This window comes from Rhipicephalus sanguineus, chromosome 1 (assembly GCF_013339695.2).
Source record: "Rhipicephalus sanguineus isolate Rsan-2018 chromosome 1, BIME_Rsan_1.4, whole genome shotgun sequence".
Classification (NCBI taxonomy): Eukaryota; Metazoa; Arthropoda; class Arachnida; order Ixodida; family Ixodidae; genus Rhipicephalus; species Rhipicephalus sanguineus.
In genome coordinates, this window is record NC_051176.1 from 146,526,064 (window position 1) to 146,547,810 (window position 21,747).

The 21,747-nt window shown below is 41.5% G+C and overlaps 1 protein-coding gene across 3 annotated transcripts in view; it reads left to right on the forward strand.

Annotated features, from left to right (window-relative positions):
- LOC119399743 (neuropathy target esterase sws) overlaps positions 1-21,747 on the forward strand; it is a 210,073-nt gene that overhangs the window by 5,227 nt on the left and 183,099 nt on the right. For all 3 annotated transcript variants that reach the window (XM_049417014.1, XM_049417015.1, XM_049417013.1), the window contains exons 6-11: positions 4,642-4,801; positions 5,702-5,782; positions 5,867-5,928; positions 9,260-9,407; positions 17,921-18,080; positions 19,588-19,688. In XM_049417014.1, the coding sequence (XP_049272971.1) occupies positions 4,642-4,801; positions 5,702-5,782; positions 5,867-5,928; positions 9,260-9,407; positions 17,921-18,080; positions 19,588-19,688 (712 nt within the window). The remainder of the gene's footprint in view (positions 1-4,641; positions 4,802-5,701; positions 5,783-5,866; positions 5,929-9,259; positions 9,408-17,920; positions 18,081-19,587; positions 19,689-21,747) is intronic.

Consider the following 21,747-nt stretch of genomic DNA (forward strand, 5'->3'; position numbering starts at 1 on the left):
AAAAATATAAAGCTACTCTAAGCAACTGTCCTATAATAAAAGCGCGATGCTCTGAAAACACAAAAAAGCAAGTTTCGGATGAATGCGTGAAATGGTCTATTTATCGCGAATTTTTCTTTCGTACCTGGTTTTCCACCATATCGAGAAGTTCAAATGGCGCTCACGTGCCCGAAAAATTTTTGCCGCTCAAAATATTTTGGGAAAATACTGTAGAAGTAATGTCTATGTGTGTCTAATTTTCTCAGATTTTTTCAGAGAAATCTATTTTTGTCGAGCGCCCAGACTCGGACAGTTGGCATGGAATGACCCTATATCTATACTGCATGCACAGCTTAGGTAGGCATTGAAACCTGTGTGTTCTATATCGTTAACCCCTTACTGCACATTAGATGTTTGCAAAATGCCAAAAGATGGCAATGAAAATGAGTACTTTCAAGATTTGGAGGTTCCTTTGCACATAGTTGCATTTTTGCATCACAGCTTTGAATTTAGTACCAGCAAATAATGCCATCTACACTACAACAATGAATGCAAGACTCTTAAAAATGCAGCAGGTGCCTCACGTTCACGCTGTCACTAATTCAGGGAAGTTTTGACAGTTGCACATTAGTTTTAGCTGCTGTGGTGGCGTAGTGTCTCTGGTGTCGCATAGCAGTGGCTGAGGAGATGGCCGTTGCACTTACTATCTCTGCCACTATTGCCGCTATCTTAATAAGAGACTCCAAATGTGTAATCCGAAATTGTGCCTGTGGTTCAATCTGTCTCTGCACAGTGCCTCATTAGCCAAACTTCCCACTGTAGCAGTCTCATATGGGCCCTGGCTCATTTCCTTTTCCTGACAGTGCATCCACCCACAGCACTGCCCAAGAGTTAGCCTGCCAGGCGGAGGCATGAGGCCGTTAAAATTCTGTGGTTTTACTTGCCAAAGCCATGATACGATTGAGGCATGTTGTAGTGGGTTACTCCATATCAATTTTGACACTAGTGGTTCTTTAATATGCACTTAAATCTAAGCACACAGGTGATGAGGGAAAGCACACTTTCCCTCATCAAAATGTTGTTGCTGTCCTCAGAAATCAAACCCACATCCTCAAGCTTAGCAAGGCAATACTTTAGCAGCTAAACTACCACAGCAGGTGCAGGAGTGCATGTCGAGGGAGCTCACAAAAATATGTTACAAATCTACAAGGAAATAAAACACTAGGTTACCAACTGCGCCGTTGCACTTACTGGCAAGATACAAGACGCTATCCAAGGCACAAGCACATGCCTCGTGCCGTCTGCAGGCCAATGATAACTACCTTTAATATGACATAGTTCTCAGTAGAACCAAGTATTTCACTTTTTGTAACTTTATGTGCGTAGAGCACCTTGTATTTTTAAGTTCAATATAAATGAAGTGTTTGTGTTTTTAATAGAATGAAGTTTCACTTCTGCTGCATAGGTAGACTGAGGCAATAAAACTTGGGGCCCCTTATTCATTTACCTAAGACAACTGAAGGCACAAGCCATCCACTCTGGTTACCGTCATTATCAGTATCATCGTTACCAAAGATGACTACGCGTGTTTTGGTACCGTTCATATTCATGACGGCTATGCTGACAGCTACTTTTCCTTTGATGAGGAATATGAAGCTTTCGCCTTATATGGTGATGATTGCACCAGATGGCTTTTGCCTTCGAGTCCTCCCAGAAGAACAGTCGCATAATCAGAGGAGCAATCAAGATGATAATGATCATTATCATCATCTTCAATTATGATAATAACGATAATCTTTTTCTTTGATGATGATGAAAATGTGATTAAGATGGCCACACCGGATAGCTTTTGCCTTCGAGTCCCCCCAGAATAACAATCAAGGTGGTGATGATGATTTTTTGGACCATTTGTGTTGGCAATAACGACGACTATGCCGACAGTCACTTTTGCCATTTGATGAGGCATATAAGGCCTCTTAAAATTGAAACTTATCTGGGTGCCACTGGTCAAATGTTTCAGTCAAGTGCAGATTTTGTGAATGCCTTTGTTCAAATCACATGCCTTAGAACAGCCACCACAGTGGAGCAGTGTCTTTTCCAGCAGCGGTGTAGGAGAGCACATGGACACTCTAGCGCCTTGCATCATGTGCATTACGAAGCAGTGTAGTTCTGTGTTTGGCTCTGTCTATCCCTCACGTTGGCACCTGACTTGTTTTTACTGTCGCCATGTGGCATGTGACAACCATGAGTAATAGTAATAAATGCAGCAGCCTCTCGCTGATCTTGTAAGTGATCTCAATCGTTCCGGAAGTGTATGTTGCTGACAAGTTTAGTTTCTCACTGGAAATCTTCATTAGTGAGAAAAAGAATATGACTGCCTCTAAAAGTTATCGAACTCACTCCCTGTGATCATAGTCAAAAGAAGCTATTTTTTACGTGCTGAGGAAAATAACAAGTACCAAGAGAGAGCAGTTTGAACTAACAAAAAAATGTTTTTCCGGTGATAGCACTGCTGCAGCGTGTTTTAATTAAAAAGCCTATGTATTTTTTTAGGTGCTTGTAGTTACCCACTGCCAACTATATGAAATTGTGTGGGTGTTCTGTAATAAAAACGGCTTACAAGACTTGTTAAACCAATACGTAGGGGCGACCAAAATTTAGGACTTCGTATCACTTCTTGCCTAATTCTTTGGATATAATGTGCATGTGCAATGTAGCAATTTAGAATACGGGGTCACTGTTACAAACGCACACCAAAGAAAATTGGTGTGCGTTTTTATTTTACACCATCATAGGCAGCTCTAAATGATTTCCAGTAGTATTTTCAGAGTCAGCGCAATTATATTGGTACTTGTCATTATACGAAACGTTCACGTCTGGGTAATTAATGGACAGAATGTGTTGTTCCGCGACAACTAGTAGCCCCTTCCCAGTCATAGCATGCTTTTTAGCATGACATCACTATACTGCGGTGACGGTGATCTTAGAAGCCTTCCACACGTGATAGATCGAGGCCAGACCATCTCGTTGTTTTTTCTTTCTTCCTTGTCACGGGTAGTTCCAGTGTGACGTAACAGAGAGGCCATGTTTTCTGTGCGCCAGGCAGGATCAGTTTCAATTTGCTCTTAAAATTCGATGATGAATACAGTGAAACCTCGGTGATATGAATCTCGTGGGACCACCAAAAAATTCGTATCATCCGAAATTCGTATGACCAGAAAGCACGGAAAATTGGCATGCGCCAAAACAAACCTGCCGTACATTTTCATTTATTGTTTTTCAGGGCCGCAGCAACGTCAGGAAGAACCCTGAATGATTGTCAGTTAAGTTTTTAGATGTCGGCAATCATATCAGCACTCGTAAATATTCGGCGCGTACGCGCGTATTTAATCAATGAATCGGGTGCGTTGTTACCCACGACAGCAGTAGCCCCTTCCAAATTTTAGTATGCCCTTTTTCCTGACACCGGAGTACTGCAGCAAAAGTAACAAAATAAGCGCTTTGACGCGATGGATCAAGGTCACAAAATTACAGAACCACGGTCCTGTTTTATGATTTTGTTATCGCGGAGGTGTTGGGGATATATTTTTGGGAGAATTACGGCCGTGCCCGCATAAGTGCGACCTCAACGGTCGCGCATGTTGACGTTGTGAGGCCTGTCTCCTTTGCCAAGACCGTCCTTGCCTTCTTTCGGTCCTCGTCCACCTTTCATAGGATGTCTGATGCACGAGGCAGGCACGTGTAAACACAGTACAATGACAGCAGCTCGTGTCGACGCGTTAGAAAAAAAAAGCATGCCGTTAATGTCCTCTGTAATCTAAACACGAAGGCACACGGAAGCACATAAGGGCCTCAAAGATTCGCGCACACAATCTCGGAGGTTGCGACGCGTCTTTGAAGGTTTATTCTGACCGTAAGAAAAGTGTTTTTCTTGCACTGTGATTCTGACGATTTGGCGGTGCGGCACGCATGCCCACGCTTGCGTTTTCGCGCTCGCACGTGCTTGGTGCGTCTTCCGCGACAGCGCGGACAGCACCTCTTCGTACCTGGGCGGTAGCGTACGTTCGTATCAAGCGTCGCTGGGTGAAAATCAGTTCGCAACAACCGTACTCTATTACACTGCAGGCCAATGGGCCTTGGCCGGGACCAACGAAAAATTCGTATCACCCCGAAATTCGTATGAGCTGTGATCGTATCACCGAGGTTTCACTGTATCTCAAATTACATGCCACTCTTGCGATTTCTAAAAAATGCGTATGCCATAAATTGGCACGCACTACAACTTTTTAATATAAACAACTGCCCTCGGGTGAATAATTAAAATGTTATTTAACGAGTTTTTGTTAATTCGACTCGGCGATGTCATTTTAGTTGCGACAAAGTATTTCCGGCTCGATGTAGAGTGTGTGTGCGAAAATGACTGGAGCGTGACTGTCATAGAACTTTTATAAAAAATCTATATTGTCTAAAAAAAAAAAAACACTCTGTATTGTTTGTCTTTAACAGGAGAGTTAAGGCCCTTTAAATAGACTGCATACACTGCTTGAGCACCTGTTGAGTAGGCTTTGTACGCTTCTGTGAAAAGGGTTTTGCACATGTGGCTGCTCATAAGATTTTTTTACTGTCTCATGTTAGAAATTGTTTTGCCTTCTTTATTCCTAGGGTGTTTGGTTTCTTTGAGAAGCCCTTATTTATGGAGCTATGGAAGCACATTGAAACATTGTTTGTGCCTCGGGGTACTATGCTGTTTTCACTTGGCGACAGCGATGACAGCATCTACGTGGTGCAGTCTGGCCGCATACACGTGCACATCGTTGAGCCTGTGAGTCCTTCTTGTCATGTTGAAGCAGCATTGGGTGCAATGTTTTATGATCCTGTGATTCTTTAGTGGGCACAATTTTTATCTTGTTAATTTGAAATTCTCATTAATTCGCCCTTGGTTTAGTGAGTTACGTCAAGTCGCAAGTGCTTTGCAAGCGCTATAAATATCAACTCTTGTGCATCAGTACAGAATAGTGGGAGCCTTTCGTTGCATGTGCAGTGTGGGGAGATATTCCTGTGTGTGTGGCAGGTGTTCTATGTGTGATGTGCAGTGCTCACGGATTAAGACATGACAACTTAGGGCTAAGTAATGACCATACTTTTGTTTGCACCATCCTCAGTTTTTGTCGCATCGGTCTAATTTCGACTCGAACACTTAAGTAAAAGCCAGTATTGCCTTAAGCAGCCAGATTTATGGTGACATGATGTGGGTATCTTGAGCAGTTGCACTTACCAGTCATTATACTAAAAGTTTTGATGTGTCGCTTTTGAATTCGTGAGCCCTGTACATTTCTGTTGTGAGTATTCCATACCTTGGACCTTGTGAGCATTCCATTCCTGCGGTGTGGCCACAGCACACCTGCTTACTTATCAAGCGCATGTTTCTTCTGTTGCTATTAACACATGCGAGCTCTTTATCAAATGTTTCTTTAGTGGGTATTCTTAGCTAGTTGATAATTTGGCAAGCTAATAATAAGAAAAATTTTATCCACTGTTGGGGAAAATGAGAAAGAGCTTTTACTTTTATTTTACTTTCTCCATTGTTCCTTTTTCTGAAGTAAAAAAAATGCTTGCTTACTTGCTTGCATGCTTTCTGTTAAATCAGCATATTAGCCATTTGGCTTTTATCATTTATCTTTGATTTTCAACCAAAGTTAATATTCACAATCTTTGTTGATAGGATGGAACTGAGCTTACATTCAAAGAAGTGACAGCTGGCGAGAATATTGCAAGTCTACTAAGTGCACTTGTTGTGCTAACCGTAAGTCATACGAGTTTCACATTTGGCAGGCAGCAGTAGTGAATATTAGGGCTGAGCATGTTTTTCTGCCTCCCGACATTGCAGGGTGTGCCATCCACATTTAAGACAGTTGCAGCTCGTGCTCTTGAGGACTCTTCGGTCTTGAGGTAAGCATGTTGCCTTTATATCTTGTGTAACTGTTACAGTATGCCTATTAAAGAGACACCAAAGAGACAAATGACTTCATTTGTACAGTTAACCCTCTCATGCATAATTAAATAATGAGCGGTGAAAAAATTCTTTTTTTGTTCAAATATTGGAAAACGTGCTCCAAACTAGAAGCAAAATTTTTTTCGCACTTTTACAGCTTGTCGGGAGCAGTATGAGATGGAGCACAAAATTGACCTTTTAAAGGCCATAGTGGCTAAATGCAGTTGGCAAGCGCAGAAGTGTTCGTGACGCTAAATTGGGGTTCCCAAACTCTCTTCAGCTAGTGGGCCACAGTCACGAAATTTTGTCCCGCAAGGGCTTGAACAGTGAAGGAGGTTTAAAAGCGGGGAGTTAACAAAATGTCACCTAACGCTGCCATTTGGAAGATCTCATTTCCCTCATATATGGATCATTTCTGAAGGGTATTTGACGTCAGGATTCGGGAAACATCGATACTGATCTCCAGAATGACTCAAATCTGGACGCCGATTTCGAAATATCGATATTTTGTTCCATGCTTCAACGCACAGTGACCCCATGGGGTGCCTCATAAAAAATAAAAAGAAAAAAGCTTGAGACCCGCCCCACCGCAGTAGTTTAACCGAACAAAGCGTTATTAGTTGCAATAGAAGAGTAAATCATGCGAGTACCATTTAGTAAAGTCACATTTTATTCCTTGTGAAGCCGTGGACCGCGTGTTTGAGACCCCTGCACTAAGTGTTCAAGCGGAAGGGCATCTCTGGCAATTCAACACGTCACATTCACATCGGTGCATTACAAGTAATCCTTGAATAAACATTAATTCGATGTTCCAGCTCATATTGCACACGATAGTACGTCTTTGCGCTGTTGGTACGCGATAAAGCGTGTGCCACTTCTTCATGCGATACGTGCTATTCATTTCACATTTCATGCGTAGAGATACATGCAGATGCGTCCGGATATGTGCAGTATTTACGATGTGAGAATAATCCTCAAGTGGTGACGTGTTCTTTTCGCTTCGTGCTCCCGCGGCACCAACGAGCAGCAGGAGACCGAATAGCCGGCTCGCTTGACGTACCCACTTTTCCCATAGTGCTCCGCGTGGCCGCGGGGAGCTTTGGGATTGCTTGAAGAAGGTCTATTCAAACTACTCCATTGCGTAAATTTCGTAAATTTGGTTAGTTTATACTTTTTGCTTTTCTGTGCCAAAAAATATCTACTGTGCTTCTAGCTGAACATTTTTGTTCTTATATCAATAACAGTGACAGAAACAATACTTCTTGTGTTCAGAGCTGTCTATGACGTTGCTGTGGCTTTGAAAAGCAATACTTCTTGTGTATAACCCGCACTCTTAACAACAATTTGTGTGGAAAATTTTCTAAAAAATGATCCTCACGTATTGCCGCAAAGCTGGCTTCCTTGCATAGCTGTGTGAAGCTCTGCCGTGAAGCCACTTTCGCACACTGGAGATTGGATTCTAGTTTTGACTTCAGCTCCAAGTATTTTGTATTTTTTTTGTGTGAGTTATACGCGAGAAAATAAGTAAATAAAAATGCACGCCAGTTTCAGTTTTCTTTTGTCGCACCCCCCTTTATCTTATTGCCCTTTCTTATATTATGAGACTGCCATATGGTACATATGTGCTACATATAACTTGTGTGCTTTTTATACTAACGAGAGCAGCATTTTGGGAAAGTTGCTAATCCATTATTTCAGTACGACTGCGCAACAAAAAAAAAAAAAACTCCAGGCCTGCGCGGGAAGCGCAGCACAGTCGCATCGAAAACTGGAAGAGCGGCATTCCAAGATCCCGTTGTAAATGCTCTTGGGGGCTACTAGTACAAGTACACTTGCAAGGCACCCACTACGCAATAAATAATAATTTTTGTGAAGTTGGGAAGCACCCACTACACCATTATTCGTCATTTTGTGGAGAAGCTAGGTACCCGCTACACATCTCTAAGGCATTATGTACACTTTGTTGATGCGGCGATTGATGACAAAATTTATGGCTGAGCCCTTTTTAATGGGTTTGAAGCTTTAAATGACCCTAGGTACGTAATTTGCATTGTTTCATGCCCGGCCGTTATTTCACTCTCCTACCACACTATGTAACATATGCTTAGGTGAGAAAGAGAGAGAGAGGGAAATAACTTTATTGGGGCCCTGAGGAAATGGATCATGGTAGCCTTATGGGCTTTCTTGGCAACTAATACAAATACACTTGCGAGGTACCCACTGCGCTATAAATCATCATAATTTTCATGAGGTAGGGAAGCAGTCACTATGCCATTTTTCGTCACTCTGCGGGGACATCTGTAAGGCATTATGTACACTTTGTTGATGCTGTGTCCAGCACCTCGTGTTGAGTGTCCTTTCATATAGGGGAAACCTGCAGCAGTCTTTTTATAGTAGTCAAGAGTTCGACGAAAGTTCGTCTGGTCAGGCATTGGATGAGATGATTCACGGTCACGTGACGTGACTAAAAACAATCACATGACAAACGCCATCGCTGAGTATGCGCATGCACATGATCATGCCATTGACTGGGATAACGCCGCCATCGTCGCCAAGGAAAAGAACGTGTCGTCACGCCGGTTTCTGGAATCACTAATCATTCAGTCGACGCCAGCTACAATGAACAGGACACCAGGAACTATGCCTGCCGTGTACGCATGCTTGTTGCGTCACGTTCTGCCTACTTTATTGACAACGACTTCGAGTCCTGCTCAGTGAACAAGGCCACACTCCATATTTCTGCTTTATTTATGCCCCACAAGGTGCCACTACAAGCGTGGCTGCTCATGTTCCCCCTGTGCTACCATGTGTGGTACAAACACACTTCTCCAATCAGACCGCTAGCACGAGTGATGTTTCAAAACAATGCTGCATCCCAAAACAAGGGCAGCTGAAAACTTGGCTTGGCAGCTTGCTGTGATTGGTTGTGATGCAGATGTTTAAAACCTTCTAATAAATTGCAACCTTTATGCAGCGCACTTAAATTGACCTGTTAATGATCTGAAGTAGCTACTAGTTAGCAGTAGCTATTAGTTAGCAAAAAATTCTCAACACCATTTCAGGGAACGTTGGAAGTTCTTTCCTGCATCATCATTTCATAATTTTAGAAATTTTGTCTTTCTCACTCACCCTTTATATGACACCAGAGAGTCGCGAACTATTTTATTTAAGGGATTTGAGCATGCAGGATTAAAAATTGAGCACAGTTCATTGTAATAAGGTTTAAATAAGGTGGACTTGTAAATGTACAGTGGTGGAACCTGACCATGTTTGTGGTCCTTTGTGCAGGCTTCGGTATGACAGCTTTCGTATCCTGCTTACGAAGTACCCAGACTCAATGATCCGCCTCTGTCAGATAGTCATGATTCGTCTGCATCGGGTCACCGTCACAGCTCTCCACAACTACCTTGGCCTCACCACGCAGCTTATGCGCTCGGTATGTTGAAGGGTAAAAGCCACAAAGTAAAACTGGCTGTCTTGCTGTTTTTCTGTAGTGGACTATGAGCTTAGTGCTGCTTTATAGAAGTGCTTAGCTTTTTCTTTTATCTGTGAATTAGGGGTGTGCTAATATTTTAAATTTTGAGTTTGGATCTAATAGCTTGTAGTATTTGATTCATATTTGATTCAAGAATTTGCTTAACAAAGTTGTGAAATGTTCATTTCTTTTGAATATACAAGAAATAAAATAACCTGTAGTTATGAGGGATATAGAACTAAAGATGTGAGGATTGTCCCAAGTAATGCCTTGGCAGCATAGCCACAGTTGTTTACGTACATAACTTGTGCACGTCAAACTATGTAATTTGACCTGTCTCAGAATGTTTGTATTCCTTTTAAAAACTATGTGTGGTGCTGTAGTGCAACACTGTACATACATTTGGCAACATCTTTTGGTGTTCTCATTATGTTACACCAGATAAGGCAAAGCAGTTTTTTATTGTTTGAGCTTCCTCAGTTATTCAGGCATCAAATTTTGAACTGGTATTTACATACATGTGTCGGTGTGTGCAAGATTGATTTGTTGTATTTAGTGGGCTCTGTGCAAGCTTCTCATCTCACGTCTCATCAGAAACGTGCAAATATTCAATATTCAATTGAATAATCAAAAAATATTCGATTGAATAATCAATGAACTCCTTTTTTTCTGTTATTCATATTTGAATTTAATTAAAGATTTCTCTATTCACATACCCCCCTTACCAAGAATATTACTCAGTAGGCTTGTGCGAATAGTAAATTTTAGGTCCAAAGTGAATTCGAAGCGAATTCAAATAACTTATATCACATATTATAAAGAAAAATGAGCATATTTGTCATGACCCAACTAACCAGCACAATATTTTTGAAGTTGAAACAAGGCATATGCATATGTCATTCTTTTTGGTTCAAAGGGAAGTGGAAGCAACTTTGAGTAATAGCAGGATTCAACTTTCGGTAGAATGCAAGTGATAACCTGTAAAATATGTTACGCTTTAAAATTTACTATACTTGGAGCATATAAGCTGGTATAACAAGCTTTTAAACTTGAAAAATGATGAATCGATGTGAGGGTAATAGAGTAAAACCTCATTAATTCGAACTCTGTTATTTCGAAATCCCACATAATTAGGAGGATTTCTTTGGCCCCGTATTTTGCGATGTAAATTTGAGTGGATAATTTGAAGCGGCGGTTAGTACCAACCCAGTTAATTTGAAAACTTTGGGTGCCATGTGCCAATTCCCCGATCCCGATTTAGCCGCAAATCCGCAGAAACGATGCCCCTTAGGAGCCACAAGGCAATGCAGTGTAGTGATACTAATGAGTGACAAGTGAAGCATCCCAGCCTCGCTGCTGCCAGCGCAAGAAAAAAACTAAACAAAAGGCGGTTTCGTGGTCAGCTGAAATGTGCGCCTGCGGAAAAGACGTGCTTCACTGCAACACAGCGGTGACACGCGGGTAGCATGACGCATGCTTCTCTGAACGTCAGCGTGTCATGATTTACCCATTCTTTCTGGAAGAATAGAGAAATAATAAAGGGCGGTCTGACGGAACTCGCGATGTATGCGAACGTCCGAATGGCGGTTGTTCCGGCAATTTACGCCCTTGCACTGCTGGCGGAGTACCTGCAACGCCCACTTCGAAAACTCAGTTCGAAAACTTCAGTGATCATCTTTTCCACCCAGAACACATCGCGAATTCGTCACACTGGCCATTATTAAATTCTTTATTTTACCAGAAAGAATGGACGAATGGTCGCATCATGACGCGCAGACGCTGCGAGGAGCAGGTGACATGCTGCCCGCGTGTCACCACTGTGTTGCAGCGAAGCACGTCTTTTTCGCAGGCGTTTCTAGTGATTTCAGTTGATCACTAGACCGTTTTTTTTTCCTCTTTCTTTTCTTTTTCTTGTGCTGGCAGCAGCGAAGTCCGCCGTTTCCCCGGTTTAGCGGCAAAATTGGGACCAGGTATTGCTGGAAGACATAACCCTTGTAGCCGCAAACTAGCAGGAACAAGAAACGACCACCTCTGATTACTTTCAGTAATTCAAAGTTCCTTGCATCCCGCTTTTTGTATGTTCGGTTAATTCGAAAACCCGCTTAATTAGATTTTTCACAGTCCCTTAACGAAGTTTTACTGTATGTTCATTTAAACTTGAAGTGGGGCTTCGCGGCAGTGCAAATTTCTCCTGGAAAGGGGTATTCACGGTATGGCACACTTCCACTGCAGTGAAACCACCTTCACAGGGGGACATGCGGTTTATATAGGGTCATTCCACGCCAAACGTCCCTGACATTGCGCTCGACCCTCTCCAATTGTATTGTAAAAAATTGTGGACATTCATATCAGTGCACTATTTGCCCTCCGAAAGTATTTCTTGGAAAAAAAATTTTTGTTGTCTGTTACAGTGATTTGAATTTTGCCGTAGAGGGTGAAACATAGGTTGCGAAAAAATACTCTAAAAAATACAATACTTTACAGAACGCCTTAAATATCTGCTGTTTACTTGAAAAGGAATGGCACTATCTTATTATCTATCTTAGCACTATCTTAGGCACGCCGCGAACGCTCAACATAAATTTTTGTTTCTCGCCAAAAACAAAAAACACTCCGATGAAACTTTCACAAATAAATCTCCTTTGTTTACTCTTCCCAACGAGGCCAAGCGTGCATTTTTACTTGGACCGCACCACCACTCTACATGTGCCTGAACGTGGAGCATTTCACACATTTTTCAATGTTTGCGCCCCTTCCACTTCGAAACTACTCGGTCATCGACTTCAATACTGTTTTGACACGCTTACTGCCAACTATCCAGCCATGTGATATAGTCCTATTTTGTCTAATATTCGTAGAATTTTTAAAAAATAATCAAAATGGGCGCAGAATTGCAGCATTGCTTCACCACAAAGCACATCGTGAGACAATGTAGTGGTCGTCAATGGGTTATAATAAGATAGTGCCATTCCTTTTCAAGTAAGCAGCAGATATTTAAGGCGTTCTGTAAAGTAATGCATCTTTTAGAGTATTTTTTCGCAACCTATGTTTCACCCACTATGGCAAAATTCAAATCGCTGTAACAGACAAGAAAAAATTTTTTTCCAAGAAATACTTTCCGAGGGCAAATAGTGCACTTATATGAACATCCACAATTTTTTACAATACAATTAGAGAGGGTCGAGCGCAATGTCTGGGACGTTTGGCGTGGAATGACCCTATATGCTTATTCATTCATTTCGAATACTTCGAAATTTCCTAGAATTCAAATTCGTTTCGAAGCGAATTCGAATACTGTAATATTCGTTCGAATATTCGAAGTGCTCGAATATTCGCACAAGCCTATTACTCAGTTTTCACTTCAGATGTTATCACAGTCCGCCAAATACTGCCAAATGGTTCAAATTTTTTTCCTCTTGCTTAATTCAATCTGCCAGATATTTTGACCACTTTCATCGATTTCTTCAGGCTTGAATAAGGAGAAGTCGACTGCAGAGCAATTCTTTTTTCACTATAGGCTAGTGCCAACTGCAGTAAAACCCAATAAATAATGTTCCTCTTCTTCCATTATTCCAGCTCTTATGCTCTTATATACAGTTGAACCCTTTTATAAGGGATACACACTGAGGAGCAATTCTTGTCCCTTATATGAAGTGTCTCTTATAAGCAGGTTACCACATTCACATTTTCTCATTAACCCCTATTTCAATGTAGGCTCACTGGTGTCTTGTATACCCAATTGTCTGCTGCATCAGTGCCTCTTATAAAGGGGTTCAACTGCATTGGTCCAGTCTTATTTTCCATAGGATCATGTGTATTAGCTTCTCTCTTGTTACGCTTCTCCTCCTGGCTGTTACATTCAAAATCTTCTGCAACGCAACACAGACGTGTCATCATTCTTCAGCTGTGCCTATGTTGACCTCTGTATGTCACTGCTCAAAATGGTCACATTGCATTCATTACCTACAGTGTTCCACATCTCCTTTGCCATGTTCAGTTCCTTGCTGGTTGTCAAGCTCATCATAAGTTACAAAGTCAAAAGCCACGTGGAAGGGCGTAGGCACAAGGGTTGCCCAAAACCCACATTCAGACATGTCCGTTAGTACCTTTACTCCAATAGGGGCTCTTAAGCGTTTTAAAAGAGGCTGTTGTTACTTAAAATTCAACTGAGGCACCAGATGAAAATTACAAGCTTCATATAGTGTGATTATTGGCTATGGCCACTTGAAAAGAAACTGCTTAATGTTCAGTAACCATGGAGCAGTACTCGTAGTAACAAGTTTTACTGAGTGTGTTTTCAATGGCATGTCATCTTGTTGCTCAAGTTCAAATTAGTTTTTGTGTCTCATCTGTAGTACTTATGCAAGCATTATCAGACATTACATTGTTTTGGTTCATAATTTTTTTGTGGTCCCCCCTAAAATGTATCAATGGGGCTTTGCTGTATGTGCATGCAGCCTGCCCACATCCACAGATTGCTTTATTTGTGTCATGAAAAATCTGACATTTTTGTACATTTTAGAGGGTAGGTACACCGAAAGTTAAAACAACCTGCTTGGTTCTTTTCACTTCCTTGGCACCCGCACTGGTTATTGGAGGTGGTGATCTGCACTGCTGGATGTTTTTTGATGATTAAGGGAGGTTGGCTTGTATGAAATGTTTCGACGTATACATCGCTAGTGATCAATAGTTTTCAAGGAAGCATGAACTTTTCTGCGAGTACACTCATACAGATTTTAGGTGCTGCCATTCCATCTCATCATTGGAGCAATTGCAGAATTATGCAAGCGTAAAGTGGCAACTTCAATATTAGCACAGATGCTTCACCAAACACTGCATAAAAAAATACAGGTACCAACTCATAATGTGGTCTTCATGGGGATTGTGGAACATTCTAAATTATTGAATGTCCAAAGAAACTGATAAAAAAAACAAATGTATCTGCTTGTATATCTGCAAGTGTCATGTCCTCGCTGTTTTTAGCATGACTGCTTCATGCCTGCGCATGTAGTCTTCAAAGAGCTGTTGTGTAATTCCAGCTTTGGAGTTCGCTTCACACCACATGAGCAAGCTTCTAATGTCTTTAAAGCATCTTCGGCTTTTCAACTTTCCGATAACTGAAAGTGGGAGCTTTATCATTCTGGACCCACGGGAACAGAATTCCTTATCCTACTGTGTTTTCCACAAAGGCAAGGATCTCCATAATACGGGGTCTTCTTTGGCAGAAGCTTGTGAAATAATCGGTGTCATTGCAGTTGAAAGTGCCTTCAAGCAAATAAAATCGGAGCAATGTTAGCAGCTCTTCAGTTTGATAGTTCACTACCAGTGTTTTGGCCATAGCACCACTTTTGCTGCACATTTTCTTAATTAAAGACAAGGTCATTTTTGACATGAAGTTGCCTTATATGGAACATATTCACTCCCCCATATTCACATACCAGCCTTATACTTACCTCTTGCACTCCTTATCATCCTTGTGCACTTAACGCATATCATAAAAAAAAATTATGCTACTATTCACAAATCAACCACGTACGTATCTTTTACACCATTCAATACTTTTGCACCCTTAGTGCCGGCCATATCGTACCAGGAGCCTCGCACTAAAGTGCTGGGTTTAAGTATGTACTTTGCTACATGTGCAAATGTTTAAGGTATGAATAAACCTCAACCATATGCATGAGGCACTAAAAGAAGACAAAACTGAAACTGCAGTTGTTTGTGTGGCACCTCATAGCAGTTTCTCGTAAAACGTGCTGGTGTACTTCACAGTGTTACGTTTTGCATATAATCTCTGCACCATGTCCTTCGAGGACACAACAGAGATTCACCAACAGACCTTCACAAACTCTTGAGCACTGATCGCAAATTCGTAAAACAAAAGTCTGAGCAGCGAAACCATAACAATCTGCTGATGGGGTGCCAACCATACAAGCTTGCCAACTGGCTGTTCAGAAAAGGGCAGAAATGTAGAGGTTTGCCTACTCAAACATGCACATCCATGATGCTTCAGCATTCCACGAGATTGGGTATGCTACTGTAGTTTGTCCCAAATACAAATGCTAAAAAGCTGCATCTCCTGTTACATGCAGCTTGTTCTGCGAATAAAGTAAGTGGTTACTTATGATGACGTACATAATAAAATTAATTGTATTGCAGTCACCATTGCCAAGCAAAAAGTAATCGGTAAATTACAAAAATATGAAAATAATCTAGTTGATGACAAGTAGTCAATTACATGTAATTGGTTGCACACAAGTCTGGTTTCTAAATGCTGAATTCCTGGGCTACCTCAACCTATGACTGGCTGTTCTGTACTAGCTGTATGACAGCAGTTTTTTGGGCCATTGTTTTATACTTGCAGAGCCTTGTCATTGGTGCCAATGCTAGCTGCAGAGGTAGAGTTGGTGCGATGCTCTACTTCTTGTAGATACACATTAAGTACTATATACTGAAGTCAATCAGAGTAGTTTCCTACTATAGGCCTAGCGCAGCGACAGCCTTGAGCTCAAAACTTTGTTGACACGGGCATTACTACTACAAAGCACACTTAGTGAGCCCAGAATGGTGGCTGATGCAGCGTGCATCACAGCAGGATGCAGCATCAGCAGTGATAATTCACATTGCCAGAACTGTAAAGTCATGGTGATCGTGATGAAAATGGCCTACAACCCTGAGATTCAACCGCATTTAAAAAATATGCCATCTCAGAAGCCCCGACTTCACTCAACAGCTTTGGTGGCAGTTTTGGTGTCAGTTGACAATCACCACAGGCCACTGATAAACATAGGGCTGGATGGAGCCCTGAATATCAAATGGCAAGTCCTTGAGGGGTCTGAAATTTTGTTCGTTGTTATGCATGGCATCTGTGGTGAGAATGGTGGTGCCACGAAGAAGTCCGAACCATCGAGTACATTTGAATTATTAGTCATTGACTATATTAATGACTTCAGTTTGTGACCTGTCATGCTAGAACTTCTAGGTGCTTTTTTAGCTATTCTATATTCATTTTGTTTAAATAGTATTGGGCATTCTTATTCTGTGTTTTTAACGTGTACTCATCAGATACTTCTGGCTTCTCAAACCCACAGAACCCAGCTTCAGATCCCCTGGTTCATGGAATACTGGGTTACCAGTGACCAGGATGGCATTAGCAGTGTTGCTAGTGCTGGTAACACCATGTGGTACATGTGGCACTGAACATAAGCAGAGAGGACAAACAGCTGATATAGTAGGGACCAACCGTAGTTGCTTCACTCTTTCCCTGCTGGGGAAAAAATAGGCGTTTTTTGTAGCTTACACTAGATTTTTTTTGCTGAAGGAACTACTGCATCTAATATTTTATGTAATACAAAAACAGAAAGGAGAATGAACTTTTCATGCATACAAGTTTTATTAACGAGATGCATGTTATGCGAGTGATATAAATTGCCAGAATTAAAATTGTGGGACAAAATTGAACAGAGTTTATAAAGATGCTTCTATCTACTAAGAAAAAAAATATAACAGAAATTACGAGATACGAAATGTACTGCCATGCTGTAGGCACCATCTCTGAAAAACTCAAAACTTTTTCATTGAACAGAACTTCCCCGACAAAAATCTTACTGTTAGCACTACAATTGAGCGTTTCATCTGGCAAAGCAGTTCCTCGATGTAAAGCATAGCGCAACGTCTTATGTCTTGCAGTAAACTCTTGTTTTCTGCTTGGTTTTCTGGTTGCAGTTGCATTTCTTACAATTTCTATAAGTATTCATCCTGGCAGGCTGGTGCCGAAACATTAACTGAGACAGCCCACAGCAGAAAGCGAAGCTTACTGATGTTACGGCTGGTTTGCATCGTGGTTGCTTACAGAGTCAGTCTGACAAAAAGGCAGCATCCTCAGACTCGCTGCTGCTCGTTAAATCGATAAAATCAGCCACAAACACACCGGAATGCCAATATCTGCGATCTTGCGAAGCACACACGCGCCGAATCCGGTGGTGGCCATTTTCACTTTACACTTAGACAATCGCGCAACTTTGGAGCGCGTTCAAAAATCAAGGCCACATGGGAAAAAAACAAACTACATAAAGAAGAAAACTATAGTTCCCCTTCATGTTGGATGGCACAGTGTGTCTGTGAATGGCATGGAATGTCTCGAAAGCGGTAATTCAAACCATCGATTGATGGGCGCAGTACAGAAAGAGTTAAGCTGCTCATTTGATGGGGTGGCAGTTACATAATCATTAATGTACAAGCTTTTAAACATCTTCTGTGCATGACTCATTTGTGTAGCACTAAAGTGCTTTTTGAAAACACTTTGCTTAGAAAAATTGACTCAAAATGTTACTACCAGCATTGCTGTGGAGAATATTGTTTGCGGTTAAGTTAAACCTTCCTATTGAATTGTATACCATTATTGCTTATATAGATTGCTGTTTTGCTGTGGCATAGCAGATGTTATTACATAGCTTTTGTCCCTCTGTCAACAGTCTAGTGGAGGTAGACGGGCACCTGCATTGTCACCCAAGTCAAGTCCATGTCGAACCCCCAGCCGTAAGCTGAGCCATGCCAAGGATGCTTCCACTCCTTTTGCACCACTTGCCGCAGGTGCACTGGGGGAGCTAGTGGTGCCCGAGGAGTGTGGCCAAGGTGAGTAGTTTGCAGTAGACACTCAAGCCATGCTCGGCTGCCTGTTTCGTGATGAAGACTGTATTATTAGCTCAGCAAGGTTATGCAGATGGCTTTTTTTTTTTGTGCAATGTGATGCCAAGAGATATGGGGCAAATAAAAATGTGTTTGTGTCCTTATTGGTCACTCCACCTTTGCAGTTCAGTTTGCTGTGTTATTGCCTAATATTTAATAAAGGGAAAGTGCACTAGGATGCTTGAGGCCAACTCTGCTCACAGCCATGTTTATTTCTTTTCTTTGCTTTATATTAAAGGCCATCATGTGCTTTATACGTTGTACAGTGCTCACGAATTGAAACACCACACCAGATTTTCTGGTACAATGACTGGTACACGCAATCACTCGAGATAACAGCATCTCGTTGCTACGAATCTGGCCAATAAAGGTTATGTTGGTTCTGATGTAAGTGTTCGAACTGAAATTACACTGATACGACATGAAATGAGAATGGTGGAAACGAAAATACGTGCATTACTTAGACCTAAATTGTCGCATTTCAATCCGTGAGCACTGTACATGTTGGCTATAGTTACTGCTTGCATTCCTGCAACTATCCGAAAAAAAAGGAATAAGAAAAAAAAATTGTCGTGTGTATGTTTTATGTGCCTTGCTTGTGTTCCGCTTATATGCACTATATTATTATTCAAAAATGCTATACCAACAAGCCCACGTCACAACACTAGTTGCCTTCATAGATGTATGTGAATCGGAACAGTTCATACATCCGAGACAGCAAAGCTGTATGAATGAGTTTTCTCCATTTGCAAGTATTAGGTGTCTGTTTTGCCACTACCCAAAATACACTCAAGACAATGTGGGCGCTTTGCTATGTATAAGATGGAATTTGCTTCCTATACCAATTTTTTCAAATGCTTCACCATATTTGCAGTTGGCGATTTTGTAGGAAACACTGGACACATAAATGAGGGTGCACAAACTACGGCGGCGGCATCACCATTACACACATTAATGTGGCCCATTGTGCAGCCCTCCCTAGAGCAGTGCATGCATTTCCACGTGTTGCCTACATCATCCTGTGTGTGATGTCAACAGTGATAGGAAACCTGCATACGGAAGCTGTGACCTGCATGAGTGCTCAAAAAGTATTTCAGGGTTCCTTATGTACACCATTTCTGCTAACTCCTTATTTGCCCATGCTCTAGTTCTTGGTCACAAGGTTATATAATATAATTATGGGGTGTTATGAGCTAAAACAACAATATGATTATGAGGCACACATTAGTGGTAGAATCTGACTGATTTTGACCATCTGGGGTTCTTTAACATGCACCTAAATCTACAAAAAAAAACCCATGCTCACGGGTGCTCTTACATTATCCCCCATCGAAAAGCAGTAACTATGGCTAGGAACCGAGCCCTCATCCTTGAGGTTAGCAGTGCGACACCTTACCTGCTAAGCTACTGTGGCAGGTAGGTCGTAAGGTAATTATTCCATTCTCTTTTTCAGGGAGTGCTCCTGAAACAGGATCATTCCACCCTTCAGATGAGGCTACAGAGTCTGAAAAGTTGGCCACTGAAGATCCTTCTGGTGCAGCTGCATTCAAAACTGTGCGTTCCTGCTGGCATTATATATTATTTCACTGTGACAGCGATTATGAGCTAGAAAATGGGTCTGCTGTGCCTGTCCGTCAGTGGCATAAATCATAGGGGGTTCAGGGGGATCCTGACCCCCCCCTCCCTTGTGGTCAGGCTGGGGGAGGACACCCCTTGCAGTTGCACCCCTTTGAGATTTAGCTTCGAGCATATTTGAATTGCTTGACAGTTAAGCATAGCGCATTCTCCATAAAACCATATCTGAAATCTGAAGCCCTTCCAATGAGCAGAAACGAAGTACTAAAGTGAAAGCTGTTTTCCGTTTCAAAAGGAACTGGAGAGCATGAGCTTTCTGAAATCTTACAGGTTACTTCTGACGTGTGGCAAATGTTTATTACGCTTGGCTGCAAAATAATGCAATATAAATGCAAAATAAAGGATCCCTGATCATATACCATTATTTATTTATGTCGATAGTTTTGTGGAAGCCATTGACGATGAAAAATGAATCCTGTTGCTGGACTATGATTGCGTCATTTAAAAAATAGACACCGGTGAACATAAACATGGTTTACAAGAAAGTTTGGGGTAAATGTATAAACAATGGGGAATGTACCTGAAGTTATATAAAAAGCTGTACTCTTGTGCATTATAACAAAAAACTGCTTGCATTTTCATTTGAGGCTTTACCCCAAATCACATATTATCTAGAAATTGCAATGGCCTTACGAATTACATTTAGAAATTAACTTCACCAATGTACAGTTCTACTATTGGCTGCTCAGTGCTCTTAGATTCAGCTTCCTGATTCGGAAACGACGCCCATGCTCGTTTTTAAAATTTTGATTTCAAAGCATGACCTTAACTTTTATATAATTAAAAATAAAACCTATATTTGTAAAAACAAAATTGCCACCTTGACAAGATGCGTGTCCCCCCTTGTGACTTTTCTGGATTTACACCACTGCTGTCCAGCCATCTTTCCTTTCCATTACACCGTTGGTGTCATCAAATCACTGCATCTTCCTCAATGTTGAAGTGAGGGTGGTAAAAGAATAACTGAATTTCACTGTTTCTTATATTTCTTTCTATTTTCTCAAATTGGACACTGCCTTAGCCCTCTGAAATTGGTGCCAGTGTGGTAAATGTCACCAATTGCTATAAGCACCAAATACAAGAATACTGGTGGAGCAATCTGGCATCAATATTAACTTATCTCGCTGATGTGCACCTTGAGGTTTTTCTTTTGACGAACAGTACTACATTCCACTAGAGGGATACTGAGCCTCATTAGATACGTCTAATGCGCTTGTGCTGGTGACACTCGATATGGCAAGGTCTCCTTTACATATTTTCTGAAAGCGTCAATGGAAACCAAAAGGCGCTGCTAGTTCGAAATGAAACTGACAAATGCTAGAAAAATTCTGCATCTCCTCTGTGCAAAGCAAAAATTAAGGAAGCCTAAAGCATGAAGGGCATGTCTGAGCATTCTCTTTCGCATTCTTGTGGGTCTGTGTTTCTAGAGTGAAATTAGACTTTATTTTAACAATTGACGTCAATGACTTTCTCTTTATGTGGGCATGGTCAATGTTGAGATGGTTTGCTGACAAAGCAGAATGGGAGGAAAAAAAGCTCATGGACGAAGCCATAATGGCCAAAGCTGCTTGGGACGAGTGTGGCGACGCAAAAGGGACAATGCTACTAGGAACAGTTGCATGCATTTAAATGTATGGCTGTAATAAATGTTCACTGCGAGACAAATTTTGCACATGCATTCACATGCATTCTGCTACCTGCTTAGATGTCAGCAGCTGCGTGGGTGGTATGTGCCTCCCTTGGTAGGTTTGGTACCTGAAACAAATAGTGCAGAAACCCAGCTTGCCTCTTGGAGCTTCTGTAATGCTGGTTGCATTCAAAGGTGCATTACGGTATCCACCTACATAGGGCCTAAATGAAACATGAGAAAGTAAATGTGGAGTAAAAGAAGCGCTGCACCTGGCAAGAATGACTATGATAAACAAAGCTTTGCTTTATGTAGATCTCAGCAGGGTGCATTAGATCTGCTGCCATCCTT